Source organism: Lasioglossum baleicum, chromosome 18 (genome assembly GCF_051020765.1).
Source record: "Lasioglossum baleicum chromosome 18, iyLasBale1, whole genome shotgun sequence".
Lineage (NCBI taxonomy): Eukaryota > Metazoa > Arthropoda > Insecta > Hymenoptera > Halictidae > Lasioglossum > Lasioglossum baleicum.
Window position 1 is genome coordinate 1,890,971 of NC_134946.1, and position 19,860 is coordinate 1,910,830.

The window sequence follows — 19,860 nt, forward strand, 5'->3', positions numbered from 1 at the left end:
AATATTTTAGTAATAGTTTTGGCTCTTGCTCTGTCTTCGGTTGGTTTTGGGATCCGTTTCTCTCGCGAGGAACGATATGTAAAACCCTTGATAGCATCGCTCAATGGTCTTAATTTATTGGTGAAATCTCCCACCGTGTACTCTCCTAAATGTACATGAAATCAATTTCATTTTGTAAACTAGTGTAATTAGTAGCCCAATAAAATTTCTGTCCTCGACAATGATTACTAATACTAATAGCCAAAAATTATTTCCATCATCGATAGCGGTTCCATATGACCAAAAAGAATTGTTGTCCGTTATAATGGATATTTATCAGTCAATGATAATGTCTATCATCGATAAATGCAAATTTAATATTTTCAATTAACTAGATTTCCCGAATAACTTTTGTGAAATCCAACGATTACTGCATTCCTTGTGATAAAATATGAACTTTTTATAAATGATTTTTTTATCAAATTAAAAAGAGACTATTGTTTATGGCGTCTAGATAACAATCATCGCAAAATTGGCAGTATTTTTATGTTATGCGAGTAAACTTTCTTTTATAAATATTTAAAACTTTAAATAACTAACTATAGTATAACTAAAATTGTCATGAATTGACAAATATACGAAATCAACGAACCAATTCTATTGTTTGCGATCTTCATTTTATTCGTTTAGTCGTTTTCCGTTCGAACACCACATCGAGCGGCCGGCAAAACATTCTCGCCGAGAATGTCCCTTTTGCCAAGACGTTGCGCGTCGTGTCGGTGCTGAACGGTGCCAGTCTAGTGCGCGCACCTCCATGGAAACTATATAGAGGAAAGTGAAATGTCGGCGCTTGCCGATATCGTGTGCGCACTTTTTCCCGTCCCGATACGTTGCCGCTCTATCCCGTCTACCTGCTGCGGCGGTGCGGCCTATTGTCCGCATCCCCATTGAAATACAGAGGAGAGATCCAAAACGGCCTAGCGGTCCGTTGCCGTTACCTGCCGTGACGGTATAGTGTGCAAAGACCCTAAGAAAGCACTGTGCAGGTTTTGGGAAAGCGAAGCGATTCCGTCGTGTTCGCTCCTCACTCAGGAGGAGAAACAATGCGAAAACCACTTCACCGATACGTACAGTCGCGATGATACCGGTCGTTTTATCGTGGGATTACCGTTTAACAAGCCGAAGCTTCTTAGGGTAAGATCACAGTCGGTCCTACATCAGACAGACTTGGTGACGTCAGAGCCGTCTGGCAGACATTTCAAATGTGTGGGTAGGCCCAGGTAGGCCCGTCTGTGAGACCCTTCTAGTTTCGTCCTGCATCGACCGATAGGACGGCCCTCGTTTTGGAAACTCGGAGTTTATTGTACCAGCATTTGCTGGTCGTTCCCGGGGTTGTTCTCTATGGAGAGGTTTATGACAGGTCATTACTATTGAGCTGGAAGTCGACACTTTCTCGGACAACGCGTGTTGACACAGTAAAAAATTATGAATTGGACGCGCTAAAAACAGCTTTCTGAAAAATAGCTTCGTCGTCGATCGCCCAAGAATGACCCGTCCATTTGCATGCCCAATGTTTTATTGCACGTGCCGATAGCCGCTACGCTATCGTACGTCGCTCAGTGGTGCAAAATCCCAAAGACGTGTCAATAATTCGTTTACTATGGTAACGTCATTTTAAAAAATCTATGTAGTGAAATACATTACAATATTAATACATTACAGTATTAATACATCGATCATAGATTATAAGAGATAGAACCTAAGCACCAGGGCTTCGGAGTCGGAGTCGGAGTTTGGGAGCAATTGCTGATCACTGGAGTCGGAGCCGGAGTAAGAAAAAGCTATACATACATCGACACCCGGAGTCGGAGTCAGAGTCGGAAAAAAATATATCGACTCCGACTCCAACTCTGGCTCTTTTGTTTATAAATCATTAATAGATTTATGTATACATAAATAACTTGCTAATATTCGATCTACAGTATAGGAGAGCACTATGTAGAGGAGAAACAGTTAAAGTTATGGCAGTAGTATTTTCTATTTCCTGAAAGTGAGAGAGTAACAGTCGTGTTGTATTGTATCAGAGTTATCTGTTCCATATTCTTAGACTTTAATACAATATTTCAACTATTTATTCAGTTTTATTACAACTCTTAATTATTTTGAGTACATATTTTTTCAATTTGGAGACTCGGAGTCGGAGCCGGAGTTGAAATCGGCGTCGGAGTCGGTGTCGGATTCGGAGTCGGAGGTAAAAAAAAGAGGAGTTGTAGTCGGAGTTGAAGTTAAGAATTTTGTCTACCGACTCCGAAGCCCTGCTAAGCACAAACACTGACATCGGAAACAACGGCGACATCCATTTGAAGGAAAAAATTTGTTCTCATTTCCTTGTTGTTTTAATGTATATGCACTCCTTGATTTTCTAAACATTTATAGTGTAGATATTATTCTCTCTCTCAGTGCGGTGAGTACATTATTTTAAATTATAAAAAATACAAAATTAATTATTAATTTTTTTCGTTTAGAACTGGACGTTAATATGAACGTTATAATCCCAAAAAGTTTGCGACATTTTTAACTTTCCGATAAATAAGGTCACTATCGTTTTGAAAACAGCGAGATAAACGATTTTTTCGAATCCATATTTATTAAGCTTAACATTTTTAAAACTAAGAAAATGAAAACATTATCCGGATGGCGTCTTTCAGTTCTTTTCAAAAATCAGACGATCAATGAAATGATAATTAAAATAAACAACAATTAAAGATAATAATTCTGCTTACGATTGATCTAAATCGCAGTATCTTATAATTGTTTTAGTTTTTAATTAATCTCGAGTACCCATACTTCCGTGAACGTTGATCTACATACAATTAATGCACATGTATCATTCCATGCAAAATAGGACTACTGTTTCGAATTTTGTTCAAATTTGGATATGTTGCAGTCTTTAGTGAAATATGAACGTATCTCAAAGAGAATTCTTTGAAATCTTGAAAAGTGGTGGTTCTACGGACGTGGAATATGAGATGTCACAACTTTTTCATTAAATTATAACGGCCAAACTAACAAAACAATGACAATTTTAGTTTTGGGTGCACATAGTGAAACCATAAGAGTATTTAATAAAAATTATTTCAGTTGAAAAAATATTTGTTTTCATAGTTTATTTTGCAATTGTTTTAAACAGCTGCATTGCTATCATAGAACCAGAAAATTGAATAAATAAAAATTATGATAAGATATAGCCCCAAGTGTCCTCTTTATGGACCCGTTTTTAAAAATACGGATACTTCAAAATTGGCGACATGAAAATTATTTGAAGTGAACGCTGTTCCGTCCTACATCAGACGAAAATCAAAATCATTTAACTTCTTCCTACATCGTCCAGCGTCGAGGCCCCATGGGGTTTGTCCATTATTACCCTCCTCGAAGTACCTGAAAAAGGTTCGACTCCCCATGATTTTGACCATTTCGTCCGGTTTCTGGCCCACTGTGTGAGCACCTTGCTGGACGAAAACGGACGAAAAGACACCAACACATCCCTTCTGTGTGGGCTGATGTCTGATGTAGGACGAAAACGGACCCACTGTGATATCAATGTTAAACGCGAATATGCCGAATTCCTACGGGAATATGAGTCCCTCGGACACATGTCGCGACTCGGAACCGTCGATCGAAATTGTACGTATTGCTGTGAGCTGACGAGAAGATCCCCGGGGGGGGGGGCACAGAGGCAAGACGGGTCTATTGTTCTGCATAGCAGTAGTAGTGTGTGTGTGACCGCTTCGGCCAATAGAAGGCGCGCCCCCTCCAAGCCAACCAATCGGGCGCGCATTCTTGCCTACGTCACCGCATTCCTGCCAGGGATCTTCTCGTCAGCTCACAGCAGTACATACCAGTGATGCCAAGGCTGTGGTACTGTGGTACTAAACCATACCCCCACCATAGCCTACTATTGCCCCTACGTTGTTTTCCAACGCGCCCGCGCGCTACACTCACCAGCGTACCTCTACTGTATCCATAGAGGTACGCTGGTGAGTGTAGCGCGCGGGCGTGTTGGAAAGGATACGTAGGGGCAATAGTAGGCTATGGTGGGGGAATGGTTTAGTACCACAGTACCACAGCCTTGGCATCAGTGGTACATACCGCATAGGGCCGTTATACGGAATGAAAGTAAATCAACTAAACTCCGAGTCGTTTTCAACGCGACGGACAAGAGTTCTAGCGGATACTCATTGAATGATTTGTTACATATCGGGCCTATATATAAGTTGCAGCTTGACATAACGAGTATATTATTAAATTGGCGTATACATGAATACGCGATGGTCGCCGACATAGAAAAAATGTTCCGCCAAATTCTTATCCATCCAGCCGATCGTCACTTCCAATGTATATTATGGAAGAACGAAAATACAGACGAGTTGGAAGCGTACGAATTAAACACCATAACATACGGAACAGCGTGCGCTCCGTATTTGTCAATGCGTGTAATCCGCGAGCTAAATACTCTAAACGGTGCCGATTATCCCCTCGCGTCGCCGGTTCTAAACAATCAGGTATACGTCGACGATGTTTTTTTGGATCGCCTGATAAAAAATTGTTAGAACAAACTCGTGTCCAACTATGCACGTTATTAGCTCGTGGGGGATTCAATTTGCGGAAATGGGCCGGAAACAATCCCGAAACGCTGTACAATATTCCCGAATGTGAGCATTCACACGCTATTGATTTGCGTATTTTTAATGAATCCGAATTAAAAGTATTAGGAATTCGTTGGATACCGTCAGACGACGCCTTTTACTTTAGTCTACAACAATTCGTACCACGAACGGACCGAATGACTAAACGAGAGTTATTGACGGAGATTGCGAAACTGTTCGAACCCCTCGGATGGTTATCCCCTCTAGTTGGAAATTCTCATGCAACAACAATGGCTTGAGAAAATAGGCTGGGATGATCAGGTCTCAGAATCCACGCAGGACTCCTGGAATGCATTTTGTATTGATTGGCGTGCGCTGAACGCAATGAGAATCCCGCGATGGATCCGTTATGGACCCGATTGTATATCTTTGCAAATACACGGTTTTAGCGATGCCTCACGTGCTGCGTTTTCCTACGCCGCGCCGTATACGCTAGAGTCGCGAGGATTAGCGGTGCCACGTATACTACATTATTGGCGGCAAAAACACGCGTTGCGCCCATCAAGACGTTGTCCATACCGATCCTTGAACTTAACGGGGCGGTAGTGCTTTCGGAATTAATGTTACAGGTGAAGACCGCGCTCTCGGCCCCGGCAGAACAAACGTTTTGCTGGACTGATTCAAAGATTGTAATCGCGTGGCTCCGAAAGCATCCGTCTACATGGAAAATCACCGTAGCGAATAAACTTCGAAAATTCGTACTAACCTACCGCAGGCGAATTGACGACACGTTCCGACTAGCGATAAACCCGCGGATTTGAATTCTCGAGGCGTGAATGCGGATGACTTACTTTCCTCACAATTTTGGATCGAGGGACCGTCATGGCTTTGCGATAGCGAAGAACATTGGCCAGTGCAAAGAATCGTTGACACAAACGAAGAATATAGGTCGAGCGCGTCTCACGTGACAACAAATGTCGTAACTTGGGATGTATTTTCGAGAATCTCGCGAAGGACCACACTAGTCCGGGTAATCGCATATTGCAAACGGTTTATAAACATAGTACGTTCGAAAGCCGAGTGAGTGCGTCCTTCTCTTACCGCGTCAGAATTAAAAGACGCGGAACGATCTATATTCCGCTATATTCAGAATCAATTCTTCGCGGCGGAAATTAGTAACGAATTTTCTCAAGGTTATAAAACCTTCGTACCATAATCTCCCTATTTTTCCCATATTCTGCCAAGTTTCAGCTTTAATTTTTAAAAATTTCATCGCTCTACCTCATTTCTATCGAAAGTTCTTTGATTTTATCTCCGATTTGGACGAAAGGTCCCACTGTGCGGCGTCGAGCAACAACGATCCGCGAGCCATCTGCGTGTTGACATACGCGACAAAAACGGGTGACAATGAGATCAACTGTATCGGCGACAGAGACCGCATTCCACGGTTTGAATCCTGAACAATGTGATTTTCAGACATCATTTTTAGGTCCCAGGTTCATAAATACAAACTAACGGTTTATGCGTCACGTTTATGGAGGAAAAAACCAATTTCTTCTTAGTGGAAGAGGTAATTGAGGCCCACGAGGTGCGACCCGTGTGGCCGTGGCCAACGTTAAAAAAAAGGATGTTTATGCGAATGCATATTTTTATAAAAAATGGGTAGACAAATGGGACCTGGACAGAAATTTATGTCATGATTAGATTTTTCCAAAAATGTATTTTTTATTTTGCATTCAGCACATGTTGTGCATAGTGCATATTCTTTGCATTTTTCTCATGCAATAATAATAAAAAATAAATTGCTCTACCGCTTGCCGTTCTCAGTATGAACACGGCCTAAGAAGCAGTTAATAATATTGTTACTTTGTTAATAATAATAATTATTTTATCCCAATATGTGTGTGGTACGTATAAGGGTTAGTCCGCGGTACGCATTCCAGCTCACACAACACACACAACACACACACACACACACACCGATTAAGCCGATTTTGCGTAAATATTGTAAAAAAAGGAAAAATCATTAAAAAAATACGAAATGCGCTAGAGTAAAAACATGTATGTACAGTACAAGTGTACATAGGTAGGATAAGTTTTACATTACCTGTAAATAGAAAATAGAAATTTCGCACGTAATTTTAAGGGGATGTCATGAGATTTCTACGTAATTATTGTTAACTCGGACAAAATTACTGGTAGGGAAGTGAGGTAGTGACGTCGCACAGTGGTTCGAACGGGGAAAAAATCAATTGTTCGAATGTTAGGTACATATGAGTTATAAGCCTCTAAAAGCGGCTAAATTGTTCCGTGTAAAAGGAGGTAGTCCAAGAACTTGGCTGGTGCACTACCGTGCACCTAGATACATGCTACAATATTATAATAATTTTCAATTTAATCTCAGTTAATAATTCGTTTTGAACTGATTGTTTTTTTAAAGATTGTAATATAAATTTTTTTTTGTACTTTCATCGATATTCTTTGAAAATGTATTCTTGGGAGTAGAAATGATTAACTCACTCTTGCATTGGGATAATTTTCGATTATTGTAAGCGGAAACATTAGCGTAAGGTACAAAAAAAATTTTTTTTTTAATTAGAAAAATTTTTTTAAATTTAAAAAAAATGAAAAAAAATTTTTTGTGTAATTACGTTTGTTCCTTCGGTGGAAACTTTCCGTTCTCTCGTATAAATTACATTGTTGAATGAACTCCTTTCGAAAAAAACTAAAAATCTAAAAAACTACTTGACCAATATGGACCAAAATCTAATCAGCTCTAAGTTACGACGGGGCACATCGATTGCATCATTCATCATTCTGATCTGTTGTTACCTTTTCAGAAAATGTTAACGAAAAATTTTATACCAAAGAAACGGACATACATACGCACACACACACACATACGAACATTTTGCTGAAAATAGTCTAAAATGACTGCAATGACCATGAAACGTGAAGATCTGCTAAAAAATCGATTTTCGATTTTCGGGGTCATTACAATAACTTCCCTATAAAATCGGGAAGTTAAAAAAGGACATTCTGTTTAAAAAAATCAAGATGACCTTGAAATCTCCTCTGTGCCTCCACCCACGCAGAAAATGTTTGTGCCACAACATGTCCCCCTCTGAACCGTGCAAATTTTGTTGATAACATTTTTCCATACTATTATAAATATAGGAGATTATTCTTTGTAATAATTATTTTAAATAGATATTTTAATTATAAATGATTACACTTTTCGATAGTGTACATAAAATAGACGAATAACGTTAAAATATTGATTATAATCTGTGAGTGGTGATTGTTTGTATTGTGTGTGAGAGTTGTGAATGTAGAGTATAGATGGAAGTGTGAGCACGCGTAAGTGAGTGAGAGGCCAGAAGTATATAGAGGGAGTGCTTGTTCTTAGAGGTTATGTTTGAGTCGACCTATGGACGCCACGTGTTGAGAGTGAATTCTTTATTTTGTATTAGCATATATGTAATCGTTAACTATATTAAATTACTATTAAACAAATATGCATTTCCACCCACTCATTTACCACATAATCAGCAGTACTGTTGTGAGCTGACGAGAAGATCCCCGGGGGGGCACAGAGGCAAGAGGGGTCTCCAGCTAGCGCCCCCTACCCCCACCTCTGACGGTCCCGTACTCGCCGCGTGACCACGCCCTTTCAGCTGCTACGTCACACGACGCATAGTAGTAGGATTCCCGTATTTACAGAGGGCTACGATGTTTCACGACTTACAGCCAATATTCAATGCCGTGAATACGAGGATCCTATTGCAGTCATGAAAAGTGACAATTTACACAAGGAGAATGCAAAGCCTTCGCGTCACAGATTTAGTTGAGACTTTACAGACTTACAGATCTCGTTCCCCTGATTACGAATATACCCCATTATAGAGGCAACTATTCAGTAATTTTCAAGATATTTGCAAATTAAAGTTTTGTGGACGCAACATGTCAGTTTACATAGTTCACTCTTTTACTAAGTAATGGTGTGGCGTAGCGGCAGCGAGCTGAACTACTGTGCCGTGGACTCGGGTCCGAGTCCCGTCGTAGTAACTTTTTTTATACTTTCTTTTTAACTTTTTACATTAGAGACAGAGAACGAGAGAGCGAGAGAGAGAGCGGGAGAGAGAGAGAGCGGGAGAGAGAGCGAGAGAGAGAGAGCGGGAGAGAGAGAGAGATTGATTGATTGATTGATTGATTGATTATTTATTAGCTTTCTCAGCTATTTTGTATTACATTGATGTTACATTACATTTGTTGTCACGAATTCCTTTAACATTCTCTTAAATACGTCTACATTATCGCAGCATTTTACTTCGTCTGGTAGTGCGTTATACATTAATATTCCTTCATAGAATACACTTTTTTGGGCACTTCCCGTTTTACGAAATTCAACCGCAATATTCCCCGCTTGTCGTGTTTGTATTGCACTTTCATCGCCTACTATTCTAAGTCTATTACTAAATTGTACAGGCATCATATTATTTAAGATCTTAAAAATAAATATGCACATATTGTAGTACAGCCTTTGTCTTATACTCATGAATTGCAGCGTTTGGAGCATACAATTAATCCTTGTACGTCTGTCACATTGCAATATGACTCTCATTGCTCTGTTTTGCGCTTTTTGGAGCCTACTTAACTGTGTCTCTCCCATATCGATTAGTAGTGTCGCACAGTACTCAAAGTGAGGAGCTATAATTGTCTTATATATCGTACATCTAGTGTAAGCCGAGATATCATTTCCTATTCTATTTAAAAAACTTATTTTTTTCCCTATTTTCTTTAACATATAATCACAATGACCGTTGAATCTGAGTCTATCATCAATAATTACCCCTAGGTACTTTATTATTTCTACTCGCTCAATTTCCTTTCCATCCATGCATCTCACAATAGTATTGCCTCTCAATTCTTTTCTTATACTTCTAACTAACATATATTTCGTTTTCCCCGCGTTCAACTTCAGTTTATTTGTATTCATCCATGACTCCACTATGCTAAATGCAATATTCAATTTACTCTCAACCTCCGCACTACTCTCTCCTGTTACATATATTAGGGTATCGTCTGCAAACATTTTTATATTACATACTTCGGAGCAAAATTTAACAAGGTCATTCATATATATTATAAACAACAATGGGCCCAATACCGAACCCTGTGGCACTCCATATTCCGTTGTCAGTATCTTAGACCATCCATTATTCAATCGAACTTGTTGCATTCTATCTTTTAAGTAGGACCTAAACCATTCTAGAGCCGTTCCTGTAATACCATACTGATATAGTTTCTCTAATTATAATCTATCTCTATCGATTGTTTCAAATGCCCGTTTAAGGTCTACAAAAATAACTCCTACTATTTGCCGCTCACTAATAGACAATTTCCATTCATCTATAACTGTTTGAATTGCTGTTTCACACGAATAATTTTTTCTGAAGCCCGATTGATGTTCCGTTAAGATATTATTACTTTCCCAGTAATCATCAATATGTTTTTTCACTATTATTTCTAATACCTTTTCATATATTGGTAGTATATTAATAGGCCTATAGTCACTTGCTCTCTTTGGTTTATCTACTTTTGGTATTGGAATTATCGTGGATGTTTTCCACTCTTTCAAAAAACAACCCTCACTCAGAGACTTATTTATTATATCACAATATTCTTTACCTATCGCACTAAACGCTGTTCGTAATATATCGCTGGTTATTCCTTCTTCTGTGCCTTTCTTTTTTGGTAATTCCCTAATGATTGCGCCTAACTGTTCCGTCGTAATTGGCTCAAGTTTTTCCAGCTCTCCCTCCTTTTCAATATAATAAATAGTTCTCTTATTTGGGCTTGTTGTATAATTTCGATCTATAGATTTTATTACGTCTTGAATACTCTGTATATAATATAAATTAAATTTATCAGCTAAACCGCACTCCATATTATTGTCTAATATCTCAAAATCTATGTTTTCTACATCTTTCGCGCCTATTGGTTCTCCTTTAATAATTTCTTTTAATGTTTTCCACATTGTTGTGGGATTGCCTCTGTTATGATCAATCATGCTTTCATAGTATTCTTTTTTCTTTGTTCTAATTAAATTTACTACTGCGTTTCTTTCAATTTTAAATTGTTGCCAGTTTTGTTCCGTGTTATCGTACCGTGCTTTTTTATATGCCTCATCTCTTTTAGTCGCTAACTCTTCTATTTCCTTGGAATACCATTTTTTCCCTTCCCATATTTTCGGTATTCTAAAAATTTTCTTAGGTGCCGAGATATCTAGCGCATCAACAATACTATTGATTAGTTTCCTTGCTCTTATATTAATATCTAATTCTTGCCCTGTTTCAAGGTTACTCTCCACTAGCTTAACAAATTCAACCGCATTATAACTATTGTAATCCCTTCCACTGAATTCTTTATACTTATCTACAATCTTGTTTGTATTTACGACGACTTTTATCCACGCATGGTCCGTTATCTTGGGTTCGTAAATTACTTCTACATTTATTTCTTTATTCGCAAAAACTAGATCTATAATTGTTTTACTAATATTGGTAACTCTCGTTGGTTTGTCTATATACTGCTTCATTCCTAGACTTTGCATAGTCGTTAGTAGTTTATTTGTATAATAAGAGTCTGTCATACAATCTATATTAAAGTCTCCTAATAATATACATTCCTCTTTTATCGTTACTTCTTCAACTCTCTCCTCTAAGAATCCTATAAACTCTCCATGTGACGCACTCGGTGAATGATATATTACCATTAACACTCCTTTAAACAATTTCCCTTTCACTTCTATTGCAGCACACCAAACGACTCTTTCTAATTTTTTCGATACTACTATCTCATACTTGATGTCGTCTCTTACATATAGAGCAACCCCCCCTGTATTCCTTGTTTCTGCATCGCATCTGACCACACTGTACCCCGGTACACTTATTTCACTGTCTTCGATTTCCGCAATCAGTCTCGTCTCCGACAATGCTACGATCGCCGGATTTAATTTCTTCATAATCTGGTGCTGTATCTCGTCCTTGTGTGCCACTAAACTTTGCGCATTTGTATATATTATTTGATCCTCTTCAATCCGTAACTGCTATTTTTTGGTTTCCCATCCACCTCTTCTCTTCTCCTCTTCGATAGCCCTCTTGTATGTTGGACATTCCGGATCCAACGCATCATGATCTTCCTTTATTTTCAAATTATATGTCTTTATTTTAAACATACAATTTATACATTTATTATGTTTCTCTTTACATTCACTTGATTTATGCTTTCCAGCACATTTATGACATGTTTCATCTCTCGTGCAATTTTTTGCAATATGGTAGAAACCCCAGCACTTGAAGCATCTCCTTATACTAAAATGATTGAATACAGGGCATTTACTCCAGCCTATATTCAACTTTTCTTTTTTTAACATCAATTCATGAGTTACTTCATCTACTTCAATTATCATAGATCTACCTCCTTTTCTTCTACTCCTGGTCTGACTATCATCCATATATTTTCTTTCCTGGATTCTCTTTACTATGTTTATGTGAGATTCACCAATACTATTCTGTTTCTTGATTGTATCTATTAATTTATCATCATCCAACTCCATTTCTTCCTCGCTGATATTGACAATTTTTATTTTCGGCTTCTTTTGTAGTGATTCTGTAACATTATAATTGTCACCTAGCTTGGACTGTACTACATCTTTTAATTTATCCATTTCTTCTCCTGTCTCACAGCCTAGAATTACTGTTCCTTCTCTTCCTTTTCGTACCTTTGTTATCCCCATTGGCATATTCTTAATATCAACCTTTTCTTTTATTATCTTTTTAGTGGTCTCACTTTCTTGCTGAGTCTTCGGTTTGACGATAATGACGTTTTCTCTCTTCTTCTTAACTGCTTCACTGTAATTGTTGAGCACACATGAGAGAGGGAGAGCGGAAGAGAGAGAGAGCGGGAGAGAGAGAGAGCGGGAGAAAGAGAGAGCGGGAGAGAGAGAGCGGGAGAGAGAGAGCGGGAGAGAGTTGTTGTTGTTAATGTCAATACTGATTTGAACATTTTACGTCATGACAACTTTTCAGCAGTATTCTGAATTTTGTGCCTACGCCGTTGAGTACCCTCACTGAGTACCCTAGGGTACGTCTGATTCCCTCTCTTCATCACGCGACTCGAGTAGTGGGGGTGACTGCGTCGGCCAATAGAACGCTCTAGTCGGAACTGCGTGTGAGCCTAGGCGCCCCCCCTCCAAGCCAACCAATCGGGTGCGCATTCTTGCCTACGTCACCGCATTCCTGCCAGGGATCTTCTCGTCAGCTCACAACAGTACTTGATTGATAAATAGCTACAAACTTTACAATCTAATACGCTCCTCTTTATGGACAAATGCACTCAAAACATCCGTTTCAGCAAAAACGGGATACAGTATAAAAAGTAGAAATCTCAAGCTTTAAAATGGATGTTTTTCATCAAATTTGGATTTTAGCAGAGTTACAGCAGTTTCAATATTGAGCGAATTTTGAACTAGCTGTGGCCGCTCAAATCGGTCCTACAGCCCACTGTGAGATTTATTTGTATCCGGACACCGTTGTCGGTACTCTAAAATTTGTAAAATATTTTGTTTAATTTCTTCGTCTCTTGTTAATAAATCATTATATTATAGTATTGTTACGTCCCGGAGTCTGACTTTCGCGAAAACTATCGTTCCGCGACCCATTCCCCTTACTGGACGCTCTCAAATGCGATACAACCTTTTGTCCACGCGGCACGTTACGTCCTACGTCTGACTGGGAACCACGACTTTCGCGAACATGCGTATTCTACTTAACGCTTACAGTAGATTCGCCCCAAAGCGGCGGACGAGAACAGAGATAACTGAGACGGCGCGAATCTTCGCAGGGAAATATCTAGCAACTTATCGGACAGTTGAGTATAGCGATCGGTGAAGACAGGCAGGCTTCCTTTATGCGAACTGCTTCCGTTGCTCGCTGACGGCTGCAGTCGAATCAGGCTGGATCGTCGTAGGAAGGACGATGATCCTCACTCGTCCTGGGAAGATCACGTCGTCGGTGATCCTCGGTTGGCGGGAGATACCCCGCTGTTGTCCTCCGTCCCGCGTTCGTTGACGCGCATGAGCTTTCGTAATTGATAGCGACGAACGCGAATTGAATAGGAAAGCGCGAGGATGTAGGGAGAAGAACTAAGCGAGACTCACTTATTAAATTAATAACTGGGAATATATTTGTAACGTATGAAATGAAATTATAATGAACTAGAAGCGCGTGATATAGCAGGACCGCTAAAAGGCGGATGAGAGCGAGGACTCGTCGGAGTCCGGACCGGGACATCCAGGAGGCGGCGAGCCTCGCTGGAGTCTTGAACGAACGTGTCAGACTGGCTGTCCGAATTGAACTGAACTGACTGAACTCTTTTTAGGATCGTGAGGTCGAATACATAGGTGTCTTATTTTCTACCGGATGTCTCGTTAGACATAACGCTATGGATGTTATGAGAAGCGCGCGATTAATGATTACGGTGAATGCTACGTGATACTGCTACGGGGAATACATTAAGATATGATTATTATACAAGGGTTAAGATAAGAATGGGTATATGGTATGAGGTGAGAATCGGATCTGATGAACGGAGCGAAGTATGACTACTTATAACTAATCAATATTCTTAATAATTACGGTTACAATATCCTACTCTTATTGGCTATGCTTATAACCTATGGCAACACGTCGGCAGACGTGACAGTATATATTATATTATAGTATATGTATAAAACAACATACAACGTGCCATTTCAACTAAAGTTCTGTTTGCACGCTCCGCAACTCCATTCCTTCCGATTCCAATAACTCCTGTAAATCCTTCAAAAGATATTCTTTCGCATTATCTGTTCGCAATAATTTAATAGTTTCACCAGTTTCCGATTTAACACGTTGTAAAAATACTTTTTAAATTCATTCAATATGTCTGAACGTTGCTTTGTAAAAACTACTTCGGCATATCTCGTATAGTCATCTATGAAAGTTGCGAAATTTTTTTCTGTATACTTTTTCCAAAAAAAGGCTCTGTACGCTAACCCGCAATAATACAGAGAGTATTTCAAGTTATTACAACCCAGTTGATTACATTAGCAGAAACTAGAACCCATTGGCTTCCAAGATGTATGAGCTGTTTCTATTTTCTATCGTAGACGACGTATAGGAGACAACCAAGATTTGTACAGACATTGTATCATTTCGCTTACATTTTATGTATGAATCTACAATGAACAAATAAAGATAATATGTAATACACAAGCATGTTTGGGTATACATTTATTGAATCAACACTTTTTCCCGAACGTCTGACTCGTCGTTGACTTATACTACTGAATTCTGAATACCTCCTTCGACATCATGTTCTCCTAATACAAAGTTCAATTTTCGAGATTTTCGAAAATTTTCGCCAATTTCCGACCGTCTGACTTGTCGTTGACTTATACTACTGAATTTCGTGCCGCCTCCTCGGCTCACGCGTTCGCCGCCGCGCCGTGACCATTACCGCGCCCTCCTCCTCCGCCGCGCACTGCCCCCACTTTCTGCAGCTTTTTGAAATATTCTTTTCTCGTTTTCTGCTTCACTTTGTTCTGTAACAAATAAAGAAAAAATTAATTATCACATCCTGTAGTAAACTAATTGCTTACCTTATCCAAACAAGTTCAAAAATCGTATAGTACAATATTAAAATAGTTTTCGTCTTTTTTAGAGCATCCTAAACTTTTGTCCGCTACTGATTCCGGTGAAATGAACGGTTATAATATTAATATTAATATTAATCACTGTCACTCACCCATAGCACTGTATTCTCCGTCGCGGGCGGTGGTGGGGGGGCCTGCCATTGCGGCGATCGGTGGGCCTGTCAACGGTGGACCTGCTGGGGCTGTTGCTGGGGCCGCTGCCTAGGAACCTCGCCGGGGCCGTTTCCGGAGCCGCTGCTGGAGCCGCTGCTGGAGCCGCTGGCGGGAACCTCGCCAGGAACCTTTGAAGCAGGTCCTCCAGAGGATGATTATATCGTCGACGTAGGTGAATGCCCTTGGCTCCAACTTAGGGCCGATGACCGTATCGAGGAGGCGCTGGAACGTTGCCGGGGCAGAATGAAGGCTGAACGGCATGACCTTAAACTGGTACAGGCCCCTGCCTGGAACTACGAATGCCGTGATCAGTCAGCTATTGGGGTCCAGTGGCACTGCCAATAACCATTTGCCAGGTCGATGGTTGAAATGTACCGAGTTCCCCGTAGTTTCTCTAAGGTTCCCTGAAATTGTGGAAATGGGTACACGTCTTTCTCTGTTGCGTTGTTGACCCGCCTGAAATAGATGCAAAATCCTGATTTACCGTTATACTTTCGGACGATTACCACCGGTGAGCTCCACGGGCTGGTGGATGGTTCTATAAACCTCCTGGTATAAGCGTCCTGGAGCATTCGATCGACTTCTTCGTCGATTATCCGCTGTGTGGGCGGGTTACGTGGTGTGTACCGCTGTTTGACGATTCTGTCGTTTTTAGCCGGATCCGATGTTGTTGTCAAGTGGGTTGTTCACTGGATTGCGGCGAGCTTTGATAACTCGGTGGCCAGAAAGTTCCTGTAGCTGTTGCTCCTGCTCCCGCGTGCATTTTGTCAGGCCATCTGTTCCGCTAATAGCGTATGCTTCCTCCTGGAGGGTCCACGTTTGTGACCCCACGGTGATTGTGGTACCCAAGGCTTCCAGAGCCTATCAATATCGCCTGGGATAGCGTTGGTAGTACTGGACACGTGAGTACTAGTGCCACTCGATGCCACGATAAAACCCACTAGTTCCGTGGGTTTGTTCATCTTGGTGCGGATGTGGGCGGCGAGTCGTATTCGGAGCTCGTCTAAAGTACCGTCCTGATTTATCCCTTGCTGGCGGGCTTCTTCCACGAGCTCTGTTCTTCGGAAGCGGTATATCCAGCTAATACTCATTCGCGGTTCTCCCTGCTTAAAGAACCTATTCGGGCGCTATTTGTAACACTTTTCGGTTGGGAGAAGTGTGCCGGCTCAATCGGCTATCTAGGGTACTTACGACCCGCGACTGAATACTACGGGTTGGATGTACTAACTATTTATTTAACATAGCGTCTTCTTTGCTAATGATCACAACGCTGGACTCGCGTTGAACGCGTTTCGGCGGCGACTTAGGACTACGGCTTATTTCTAACACGAACGGAATACGGCGATCTTATTCCTATGGCGGCGCGAGCGGAGAAACAGCGGTCTTCATACTACTATATATTCGGCACTTCTCTAAATTTGGTTATTAATGTATATATAGGTAATTTTTTTACAGAAAATGATATTTACCAATATAATTAATAAATTTATTAAGAAATTAACCATTTTTATTTAAACAAAAATATGTTTTTAAAAACTAACAAATTTAAAACGAAATTAATAATAAATGAACCATATTTAATATTAATAATAATAAACTTAGACAAATTATAATAGTATAAACAAAATTAACAAACTTAACAAAACGCTATTCCCTATCCGAGTCATCCTCGGTACTTTGAATGTGATCCAAAATGAATCATTCAATCCCGTGATCTTGCACATTTCTGATTAAATATAGATCAATTTCAGTAAAATCGCAAGATTTGCTTTGTGTTGTCGTTTCTCGCGATATTTCAATCTCTTCAGATAAATCGTCCACCCTGTATAATTATTGCAAAATTGTATTGTGCATAAAAATGATTATTATATGATTATTAATAACAATTTCCATCCTAATACGCATTTTTTGCAAAAGAAATGTATTTCATATCGTGATATACACGAATATTGAATTTTTCTGTGGCGGACAAATGGCAAAATTTTGTACAAACATCCAAATTTGTTTACGAATGTATATGTATTGGTAATTATTCGCAGAAAATGAAATTTAACGATATAACTAATAAATTTATAAAGAAATTAACGAATTTTCCACAATACAACATAAAGGCAAGGTACGGGCACTTATTAAAAAGTTTATAAAATTAAGAGTAGCAGTTAGTTGCAGGCTAAACTATGAAATTCTTAAACTACAACAAGTAATATATCCGAATATGTCAAAATCTCAGGATATTTTTTGCCTTTCTCGAGATATGTTAATTTGAAGTTTTATATGCAAGTAATAAATGAAACCACCGTTGAAAAGTTATACAAAAAATATATCTACTTTATTAAATGTAAAAAGAATGCATATACCTTGGTGAGCATTTTCCATTATACAGAATTATTATTGCAACACTGATTTACAATTAATGTAATATTATTTGATTTTTGGGACTCTGGAGAGTGCGACACATGGTAAAATTTTTTATAAAAATCTAAATTTGGTTACTAATGTAAATGCAATAGTAATTATTCACAAAAAAATGTAACAATAAAATTAATAAATTAAAAAAAAAAATTAACAATATTTATGCATAAAAATTATTGTTATATGATTAATAATATCAATTACCACCTAATAAAACGTTTTGCCAAAGGAATTTATCGTACATCGTGATATACACGTGTAGTGAGATGTGCCCCGTTTGTCCGCACTGTGCGGCGCGGCGACTTAATCCTAACGCGAGCGGAAAACGGAGAGTGGGTCCGAAGAGAGTGGGTGTGGGTCCGAATTTGACCTTGGTCGAGCGCCAGTGTGGTGGTACCCTCACACAACATTAGACATTGTATACGTACACGAGGTTGCAAGGGTTCCGTAGTTTTCAAACATTTGGGGCCCCTACGTAGTCACAATCGATCAGGGGTTGAAAACAGTTATGATATCGATTCCGGTTCTTGAAACAGTTATGAGAACCGAAAAAATTTTATAACAGTTATGAGAATATCGGTTCTGGCTTATATCGGTTACGGTTACGGTTACGGTTCCTGAGAACCGATATTATTTCGGTTCTGTAACTGTTCTTTTTCGGTTCTGGATTTCGATTCTGGATTTCGGTTCTATCATTCTGTATTCTGTATTGTGTTCCGTCAGTTCGGTCTTATATATTTATTATGTAAGTACATATTTTTCGTTATTTATAATTTAAACAATCTTTAAATAAATAAATTTTTATAATTTATTCCTATATTCGTTATTTAAATTGTTATTTCAATCATTTATTGATAAAATAATTGTTTAAACAAATTTTTATAATCTAAACAAATTTTTATAATTTGAACTATATTCGTTATTTGAATTGTTATTTCAATAATTTATTGTTAAAATAATTGTTTAAACAAATTTTTATAATTTCAACAAATTTTTATAATTTGTTTCTATATTCGTTACTTAAATTGTTATTTCAATCATTTATTGATAAAATAATTGTTTAAACAAATTTTTATAATTTCAACAAATTTTTATGATTTGTTTCTATATTCGTTACTTAAATTGTTATTTCAATAATTTATTGTTAAAATAATTGTTTAAACAAATTTTTATAATTTGTTTCTATATTCGTTATTTGAATTGTTATTTCAATAATTTATTGTTAAAATAATTGTTTAAACAAATTTTTATAATTTGTATTTTCAATAATTTATTGAATTTCAATAATTTATTGAAATAACAATTTAAGTAACGAATATAGAAACAAATTATAAGAATTTGTACAAATTATAACAATTTGTTTAAACTATTATTTTAACAATAAATTATTGAAATTACAATTCAAATAACGAATGTAGAAACAAATTATAAAAATTTGTTTAAACAATTATTATAACAATAAATTATTGAAATAACAATTCAGATAACGAATATAGAAACAAATTATAAAAATTTGTTTAAACAATTATTTTAACAATAAATTATTGAAATAACAATTCAAATAATGAATATAGAAACAAATTATACAAAAATTTGTTTAAATAATCATTTTAACAATAAATTATTGAAATAACAATTTAAATAACGAATATAGGAATAAATTATAAAAATTATATTTATTTAAAGATTGTTTAAATTATAAATAACGAAAAATATCTACTTACCTAATAAATATACAGGGTGTCCCAGAACAAGTGTCGTTCCTTGAAATGGGAGGTTCCTGAGACCATTCTAAGAGACATTTTCCTTTGCACCAATGTCAACTGCGGCTTTGTTTAGGAGTTATTAACGAAAAACACGGTCCAATCAGAGCGCACCATGGCCCGGCGCGCCAAGCCGCGCCGGCAAGCG

At 38.2% G+C, this 19,860-nt stretch overlaps 2 protein-coding genes and 1 long non-coding RNA gene across 3 annotated transcripts; all 3 read right to left on the bottom strand.

Moving 5' to 3' along the window:
* Positions 1-9,698: 9,698 nt before the first annotated feature.
* LOC143217836 (uncharacterized) lies at positions 9,699-11,652 on the bottom strand. Its single transcript, XM_076442481.1, has 5 exons — positions 10,796-11,652; positions 10,317-10,681; positions 10,017-10,259; positions 9,796-9,908; positions 9,699-9,710 (listed from the first exon to the last, which is right to left on the bottom strand). The coding sequence occupies exons 1-5, from the start codon at positions 11,650-11,652 to the stop codon at positions 9,699-9,701; spliced, it is 1,590 nt and encodes a 529-aa protein (XP_076298596.1).
* On the bottom strand, positions 10,526-12,547 carry LOC143217880 (uncharacterized). The gene has a single exon (XM_076442554.1). It carries the CDS (start codon positions 12,430-12,432, stop codon positions 11,737-11,739), a length of 696 nt encoding a protein of 231 aa, XP_076298669.1. The 5' UTR covers positions 12,433-12,547; the 3' UTR covers positions 10,526-11,736.
* Positions 12,548-13,302: 755 nt separating this feature from the next.
* Positions 13,303-16,959, bottom strand: LOC143217810 (uncharacterized). Its single transcript, XR_013010902.1, has 3 exons — positions 16,022-16,959; positions 15,477-15,941; positions 13,303-15,273 (listed from the first exon to the last, which is right to left on the bottom strand). It is a non-coding gene; the product is annotated as an uncharacterized LOC143217810 (long non-coding RNA).
* Between the last annotated feature and the right edge of the window lie 2,901 nt (positions 16,960-19,860).

Coding starts and splice junctions, on each gene's coding strand:
- LOC143217836 (XM_076442481.1), bottom strand. CDS start 11,652: ATGAAGAAATTAAATCCGGCGATCGTAGCATTGTCGGAGACGAGACTG. Junction 10,260..10,316: donor AACAGCGTTTAGTGCGATAG/GTAAAGAATATT, acceptor GTTTTTTGAAAG/AGTGGAAAACATCCACGATA. Junction 9,909..10,016: donor TGAATGGAAATTGTCTATTA/GTGAGCGGCAAA, acceptor ATGGTATTACAG/GAACGGCTCTAGAATGGTTT.
- LOC143217880 (XM_076442554.1), bottom strand. CDS start 12,432: ATGCCAATGGGGATAACAAAGGTACGAAAAGGAAGAGAAGGAACAGTA.